Source organism: Eleginops maclovinus, chromosome 13, assembly GCF_036324505.1.
Source record: "Eleginops maclovinus isolate JMC-PN-2008 ecotype Puerto Natales chromosome 13, JC_Emac_rtc_rv5, whole genome shotgun sequence".
NCBI lineage: Eukaryota > Metazoa > Chordata > Actinopteri > Perciformes > Eleginopidae > Eleginops > Eleginops maclovinus.
Genome location: NC_086361.1, coordinates 17,274,012 through 17,283,030, shown reverse-complemented (window position 1 = coordinate 17,283,030; position 9,019 = coordinate 17,274,012). Strand labels below are relative to the sequence as shown.

Sequence of the window (9,019 nt, the reverse complement as noted above, 5' to 3'; positions counted from 1 at the left end):
GGTCCTTCTGTATCTGCTGCCCGTGCGATTTGACAATATATCTGCTGCTCCTGCCTTTAGCAAAGAGAAAGACTAGCAATCCTCATGTCTATTGTCTGTTTTGGTCACCACCACCATTTGGAGTTGCCAGATCTCCCTCAGCCAACACTACAGCCTAACCAATTTGCCAAACATAATAGGGCTGGCTGAAAATGAAGCCGACTGGCAAACAGACACATTACCACTTGGCCGTGGCACTCTGCCTGCTGTCTGTTACAGTGTTGTATTGGAAACTCCTCTAAAAAAAGGACTTCAGTGAGCTGCTTGCACCTGCTTCAGCGAGGAGGTTGATGGAGTGCACAGAGCAAGCTTGTAGCAGCATTAAGCCAAAGGGGGAAAAAAAGGTGATTATTTTTAATCTATCCGCTTTAACACTATCTGTTTCTCCTCCTCGGCTCCCTATTCCCTCCCTTATATCCCTTTGCAGTCCACACCAACACAATGGCAGAATTATTATTTTTAGAAACCAGATGCCTCTGGAGGATTCTCATCAAACATTCTCAAGACGCCGCGAGCATGCACACACGCACAAACAAACACACACCCACGCGTTATTAGACACACAAATGTGGTTAATACACACATCAGCTTTAGTGTATTGTCATCGTGGGAGGGGGAGGCAGGGAGAAGTTGGAGGGCACGGCTACAGCTGCATGAACAATATAGCTGAATCTGAGAATTAGAGAAATCTCTTTGAACTCTGCAACAGGAGCCGCACAAAGACACAACTTCAGCTTATAAACCACATTTCCCCCTCGAGATACTTACAGTTTAAAAAAAACACACACAGTTCCGCAAAGTTGCTGACCTAAACATTTCATTTAAGTGGTTAAAGTTGGAACAGCAACTGTGGCTATTTTATGAGTGGAACACACCAACACTGTAGGCAGAGTTCAGGATGACGACGCAGAGCAGGGTTCAACTGAAAAATGAAATAGACAACCATACAAAAAAAAAAAAAGGTTCTCAGCAAAAAGATCTCATCTGAATTATGGCCAAATGTGAAGACAAATTCCATGGAGCATGTTCCCTTCGCCAGAGGGATGTGAAACTGATCTGCTGAATCTGATGGCAAAGATTTGTGCTTCTTATTTGAACCGTTTCCTGAAATTACCTTCTCTATCACTCTCACATTCACTGCTCCTACAGCACATTTTAAAAGTGATTTCACACTCATCATCACCTCGACATCCTAGGAGCTAAAAAACACTGCATTATGGGATAATTAGCACAGAACAGCATATATACTGTAAATGCCTGTGGGTGTGAAAAGTGAAGTAAATAGTGAGTTCCTTAAACATACATTCATTCTAATGGCTCATATTGTATAGAAGTCCTTCTACCAACTTGATTTACTTCAAAAATGTAAAATGACTCAATTGCTAGTTGTAATTCTTCTTCAATAGAGCATAATATTAATCTTGTACCTTTATAGTCTTATTTTGGGGAAAGTATACTAATTAGGGTGGGAATTCATTGTGATTGACAGATCTCTACCAAAGTATTTTATGGTTAAAGAACAACATGCTTGAATTTCTAAATCACAATCCTTATTTTTGGTGTCCCTCCTCTTTGATAGAGAAAACAAGCAGCACTTGACTATTTCAAGAATGCAAGTGTGGGAGACGGGAAGTCACATGGATATCTCATCTCACTGGGTTTCAGGAGCCAAGCCAAAGCAAAATACATACATGGAGATGTGTACAATAACAAGTGCTCCTAGGAGAACTGTAAAACCGGGATTATTGACAGTACATAGATAATCTAATCCATACCTTCTTTCCCCAGCAGAAAATCCAGGAAGTGGTAGGTGTATGACACGCCCACTTTGGTCTCCACCTGAGGCCTTCGAAGGGTGGAGTAGATATTCCCCGGGCTGCGCCTCTCTTCTGCCTTCCGCAATTTAGGAAGCCTACACCCCATAGCTCTGTGAATTAGAAGCGGAAGAGAGGAGATGTGATGAGAGGAGAGGAAAAACTTGTTAATAAAAAAGACGAGAGATGAAAAGAAAAAAAACAGAGTGCTAACAAAGACTCAACAGGGAGAAATTGATAGAGTTTCTAAATATACATAACATATTAGCACTTCCAACAGAGTGTGTGCGTGTCTCAGTGTGAGTGTGTGTGTGTGTCACAAGTTGGAACGCTTTCTCATGTGTGATGTCAAGCTGTGGGAAATAATGTATGCTTCTAACTCTATCTCTTTTTCTCACACTCACACTGCAATAAAGCTGAATTATGAAAGTGTCAGCCATTACCTGCTTGGTGGGCTGTGATACGGGCATCTCCTAATCAAATGGGGCTGATTGGGAGCGACGTGTTTGATCGGAATGAATTAAAGCAGAAATGAGAGCGATTTCCTGCCCTGTCAAGCAAAGCGACATCTGACTAGATAGACGGGGAGTGGAGGGGAGGAGAGGAGAGTGGAGACGTTAAACATGTTTTACTGCTAACCAATTTATATGTTGATCCAAGGGTAGCCTTGTCGCACAAAGGAATCTACGGTATTGTAAGAGTCTTCAGATTTTGTAAGGACCAGGAGAAACCTTCATGCGTAGGAGAGTGGAAACACAATTTGAAGATTGCCTTAAAATTTAAAATTTAAAATTCCTCCTCTCCAACAGACAATTTAGAAGAAAAGATTTGAGGTGTATAAAAACAAAAGAAGCAAGTCTTCTGGGAGAATTGGTAAGTGGAAGTGGATGAATGACAAATGTGTGGAGGTTGGGAGAAGAGAGGACAAGAGAGAGGGGTAAAGGACAAGAGGGAAAAGGGCGTGGTCAAATATCATCAAGCTAATTGGATGTGACAGCGTCGGAAACCTCAAACCATCACCGCGGTTACGCTTAATATCCCCGTCTGCCACGGCTTGTAAGTGCCACACGGTGAGGTCCACATCTGCATGTCTGTGTGTGTGCGTGCGTGTGTGTGTGTTTGTCTTCCCTCGAGGCAGGGTCTATATCTGCATCTCTGTATCTGTTTAGGGAGCATGGAGAATGACACAGTCACTCCCATTGGGCCAAGTGCACAGACATTAACTCGGCTAACGATCCTAACAGACGACATTAAGCCCGGTGTGTGTATGAGTGTGTGTGTGTGTGCATGTTTTGGTGACTTACTTTGATGGTAAGTGCATTTCCAAAAGGTTAAAAAGTTGCAAAAGGCAGCATCTAGGAGATATTGTCATACCTCATCTGTCTCAAAATGTGCAAAAACAGGCAATCAGGAGTCATTATTCTTTCTATACAACATGCTCTTTCATAATGAGGACAAACCAATGGAGACAAAGGGGTGAAGGAAGGAAAGACGAGGAGAACATTATACCTCATCTTATTCTTCCCTCTCTTTTTCCTCCCACCACTTCTCTCTCCTCTTGACCTGTGCGCTCCGCTTTCAAACTCGCATTAACTCTTCAATGTGTCATCGCTCAATTCTCTGCTCCTGTCTGACCCATGACTTAATCACCTCTTTCTCTCTTTGGCCTCTGCTGTGCTTCTCTCCGCCATGCTTGATTAGGGCAACTCCATTCGTTCTCCTGTTACAATGGCCTTGATTAGTCTGACAGTATACTCGTCATTTGATTTTTTTTTTCTACCAATGATTACAAAAGCTCTCATCCTCCCCTGTTTCATTATCAGTTTTCCCTGACTTTTACTCTAACTCAATCTGTCCGCTTTTATTTTCTTAGCTTCCCTTAAGTATTTCTTCTACGACCAGTTTCCCTAAACGCTACTCTCTTGATTCTGCTTTCAATTCATCATTGTCAAACCATCCATTTCTACTGTCCTCCTTCCTGTCGATACATAATAACAAAGATACTATAAGAAAAAGATAGCACTTCACAATTGGCGCCAATGGTATGAAATGCAATACACTTCCTGTCTCCTAAATGGGCATTGTCTAATGTACCTATATTTTATAGCATTAGATATTAACTGAGCTAAAAATGTGGTTAGCATTACTAAAATTGGTAAGCTAGGTCGTTTGCGATTGTTAGTTGATGTTAGGTTAAAGTTTTGACACATTTTGACTTACACTAATGCAAAGTTTTGACAGATTTTTAGAGTGTGTGTTATTGAGAAGGTCAGACAAATCAGAAGAAAAAAAGTGTTTTCTCCAGACTTTTCTGTCTGAAAATGGCTATTTTAATGTCAGGAAAAAATGGGGCCAATATTGACTGTGGTGACTATGGGGCCAAGGAATAAGTCATAATCTGTGTTCACTCCTCCCAGTGTAGTTAATGGAGTCAGACCTGAAGCCAGTCTACTGAAGGGGCGCGGTTGTAGCAAAGCCCATGTGACAAAGATACAGGAAATTGATGCTTAGTGTGGCGTCTCTTTTATAAAACATCTTTGATTATAATGTTACATTATGTCCTTCCACGCTCCCTCCCAGGCCTCAAACCCTCTCCAGCCTTCGTCCGTCTGTCCAGTCCTTCTGTCTGGTGGCTAAATGAGTTTTCACAGCCAAAGTGCTCCCCTGCTGAGCCTTTTAAGTCCCATAAAACCATTACAATGTCTCCAGACAGACAGCCAGACTGTCAAGTAGGTCCTGGTACTTGACTAAGTTGGAGCATACATCCACAGCTAAACATTTCCCCTCCAGGGCTGTGCTTTAATACGCTCTGTCTGCAACAAGGACACAGGCAGGTTAATGTGGGAATGTTTATCAGGCATAATCTCTGGCTGGGAAAAAGGAGGGTAGGGTGGAGCATAGGATAGAGAAGAAAAATGAAGTCAAAATATGATCATAATGATAGCCGTTTCACAATGGGGAGGAAGACAATGTGAAGAGCGGCATATAGGGTAAGAGAAATGTCTGTGGGGAGAGACTCTCACCCTTTAATTTAGTTCTATCATAATACAATTTCTACACTACCCCAATGCAAATTACCTCAATTTTCAGAAATATCTTTATGCATAATGCATTATGCAGTGCTAAAAAATCATAGCAATTTGGAATAACTTGCTTACTATTTTGCTCATGGCAGTTGGATTTATTGCTCTCAAATGAAACCTGATTGGCTCTATAGTGTTGGTCTTGACTAGCCTCCAGCCCTACTGTTAGATCATCTTTGCCCTTTTCATTGTACGCTGATGGTTCAATTTCAAAACAAAAGGCCTCGCTTTAACAGATGAACTCTGTCTGCACCATTTACAAACAGATCTTTGTAATTGGACACAACATGGAATGAAAAACCAAAGTGGTTGTAGTGCCGGAGAAACTCCCAGCGCCTCCTAGACTCCAGGCCTTTTCGCAACATATGAGGCCTTTTTCTCTACATGTTGACTTCAAACAGAATCTCTCGCTTCTACACACAAGCACACAGACAGAAAAAGGCCTTGACAGCAAAAAAACTTCCATTTAACACAGAGGGACGGGAGAGACAGATAGATGAAAGAAGTGAAAGAGACAGAATGGAGTGAAGAGGCAGATAGACACGGAGTAGCAGAGGGCTTCTCATTAGAGAGTCTCTTGTAACCGAGAGTTTTGAAATGACAGCAGATTTACACGAGAGTATAATCCGTCTGTGCTATGCCACTGCTCTGCTACCTTCAGTGCCACTCAGAGGGGGGGGAGTCTGCTTTCCAAGAAGCAGCATTTATCCGCTGCAGAGGGAGAGCTACAGACGGGCAAACAGGCTTGGGGAAATTAACAGTAAATATAGAAGGAACCATCAGGGAGCCTCTTTAATTCACATTTTGGTTTCTTCCTCCCAAACAATTACAGTGTACAGTAGATGGTAAATATAAATATAAGCTCACTATCATAATCCCCTACTGTGCTGACTAGCTACAGGTAGGAACAGCTTTTAACATAAGAAATAAGTTAGAAATAGGGACACAGTTTCTAAATTACCTCAAACATGGATTTGTTGTTTCTTTTCTACAATTTCTTGTTACTTATAAGCTGGCTGATTTAATGGTGTAGCTCTAAATGCAATATTTTCCATGTCAGCCAATCAGTTTTTTCTGTGGTTACAGTATGAGTGTGATAATGCATTTTGAAGCATCCCAATAATTATAGGCTTAGCAGAGTAAATGCCACTCTGCGCTTACACATGTTTCCATAAAAATACTATGTGGAATGAATCACATTTTTTAACAATCTGCCTCAGCATTGCCAATAAGGGCCAATGCACGTAGCAGTGTGGTATTTAGCAACATGTGAAGGAACGAGTAAAAAAAGGTGTATAATTGCTTCTCTGATTTTCTCAAACCCAGTGGTAGCCTATTCTCGGCCAAAACCAGTATAGTTTCCAGACACATGAGACTCTTATCAATACAATACTTTTATCTAAAATGTTGAAGAGAGGGCAAGGATTCTAGATATGTTACTACTTAAGGGTCTTTATTGAGTTATAATTAAAAAAGCCCATAATGCAGAACTGTTGATTACAACTTCTACATGCCAGCTAAAGAAAAGTGTTTTGCTGCATATAATACACAGTATTTGCCAGTTGTGTTGAGTTTTTTTCCTCCTATGCACAAAACTGATTTATAACAAGCATCAGCAAATAAATCTGTCTTTACTGGCTTCCATTCTCTTTTATTATAGGAATTTATGGGCCTGCTTGGAAGCCATAATTCCTACTGCCTGTGAGTGCACTGCCTAATGTCCATGCAAGGAATTCATGGTTTATCAGGAGTTTGACTATGAATCAAGTTCCTTTTTAGAGTTGGGTGATTGTTTACCAGCGAAACACACATAGGTAAGTCAATAAAAACAGTTGTATTATTGTTAATAACCCCTGAATGTATTATATGGGATGATTTTCAATGACTGATTTCAAAATTAGAGGTGACAGACTAAGTCCCGGGGAGTGGGCTTCCCTCCCACTGGGTTGGAGCTCCACTCAGTTTATATCTAGGGGTGGGGTAAACTGATGATAGGGGGGTAACAGCAAGAGCAGAAGAAGGAGAAAAGGAGAAAGGGGGAGACAGACGGAGAGCAGACTGGGAGCATGTCAATTTGCCTGGAGGGGCGGTGTGATCCCTGCAAGCAACAAAGTAGTCACCTCAAACGGCATTTTAATGAGGCTGCATGGGGAGGATAAAAAACACATTATGACATTGATGATTTGGTTGTCGCACAGCCTATTTTCTCCCCGAAAAAAATAACAGTTTATTAACAAAGGAAGGTTGTTAGGACTGGGGCATCAATTCACTGAACTCTGAGGTACACTTGGACATACATCCAGTGGTGTAAAGTAACTAACTAAATTTAGTATTTCCATTTTTTGCTACTTTGTACTTCTACCCTACTACAAATCAGAGGTAAATATTGTACTTCTACTCCACTATAATTGTTTAATATATTTATTTACTTAGCATATTTGGATTACTAATACAAAATATAAACAACACTTAAGTTAGACTTAAGGTACACCTGGTGTAACAATTTACAATTCACAAGCTACCCCCGGTATACAAAGAAACTCATATTAGCTGCACCTTTACCAGCTTTAAAAAGCACGTTAATGCAACTAGAACAAATATTATATCTAAGCCAATTTGCATAATGGATACTTTTTTGTTTGGATTTTAAGTATATTTTGACCAAATACTTTTTTACTTCAGTAACATTTTGAATGCAGGACTTTTAATTGTAACAGAGTATTCCTTTAAAGTATTTCTACTTTTTCTTAACTACAAGATCTGAGTAGTTCTTCCACCTCTGCATAAATCCATCATTTATATGTTTAGATAATGCTTTGTAGAGTGTTTCCTAATAGATTTCCAAGCTATATGGTGAGCACCCATACATATATGTAACTAATTGATGCCCCTTGCATTTTGTGCGTGCAGCCTTGCTTGAAATTACATGTTTCTGGTTTTCCCTCTTTGGTGTGTTCAACCTCAACCTCTCTCTCTCTCCCCCCACACACACACTCTCCCAACACGTGGCTAGCTGATGCTGCCCGTTAACGCCGGTAGTTTAGTGAAATGGAAATGATACATGACAGGTTGCTTACGCACCAAATCTTTCGCGCGCGTGCGCCCACACACACGCACACTTCAGCCCCCTCTTCCATCTGCGCTCGAGACTTTTACTCCGTCACGCATATCTTGAGTTCACTTCAACCTGTGACAGCGAGCAGCAGAGGGCTTATTCATTTCGTTCCGCCACGGATAACAAATGGCACACAACATCACACAAATCAAACGACCCGCTGAATGTATAAACTCAAAGGATTTCTCTCTGTCACAAGAGTGTTATTGTGAAAGGATTCAAAAGATGACTCCTGACCTTTACTTTAATAGGACATTGCCGCCGTTAACTCTCTTTCAAGTTCTTAAAAAGCTGGTAAATCTAATTTTGTACAGCGAGACAAAGCACATGGCGAGACAAGAAAGACAAACAAATAATAATCTTGGTAAATAATGTTTGCAATACTCAAAAATGTCAACAATATTAACAAGTACATTCGTTTTGCATATATATTAACAGTCAAGAGTTACACTCACCAATCAAGTGGTCCCCAGTCTGCGCGGTGTGTTTGCTGTACTGAGAGCTTCTCCTCACACTTGTGTCGATGTGCTCCTCTCTCCTCTCTTTAATGTCTGTCCTCGTCACGGCTGCTAAGAAATGACACACATCAGGTCAGATGCTGGCGATCCAATGTGAGTGAAACATGAATCCTCCATTTGGAAAGTATACATCTGGCTGCTGCTGAATCTCACGGGCGGCTCATGATAACCCCTCCGTCTCCCTCTGTCACCAGCGTGCGAGGAGGAGGAGGCAGAGGAGGAGAGGAAGCTTCACACACCTCCTCTCTCCTCAATGATGTTTCTCACTCACTCACTAGTCTTCAGGTTGGATACTCTGAAACAGTTTGAGAAGCAGTATGAATCAACTTGTGGGTTTAAATTGAATAAACCATCTCGGTGGTTGCATATTGCTTGAAAAGGTGGGTATAAAATAGAGTACCATAGAGATTTTTCAAGTTTTCACCATGAGTCAAATAGCAGCTTTTGGTC

At 41.1% G+C, this 9,019-nt stretch overlaps 1 protein-coding gene across 1 annotated transcript in view; it reads right to left on the bottom strand.

Moving 5' to 3' along the window:
* Window positions 1-8,751, bottom strand: part of rftn1a (raftlin, lipid raft linker 1a) — a 25,034-nt gene extending 16,283 nt beyond the window's left edge. Inside the window, exons 1-2 of the mRNA XM_063898713.1 lie at window positions 8,507-8,751; window positions 1,815-1,966 (exon numbers count right to left, since the gene is read on the bottom strand). Coding sequence (XP_063754783.1) covers window positions 1,815-1,962 — 148 coding nt within the window. The 5' untranslated portion in view covers window positions 1,963-1,966; window positions 8,507-8,751. The remainder of the gene's footprint in view (window positions 1-1,814; window positions 1,967-8,506) is intronic.
* Window positions 8,752-9,019: the final 268 nt, after the last annotated feature.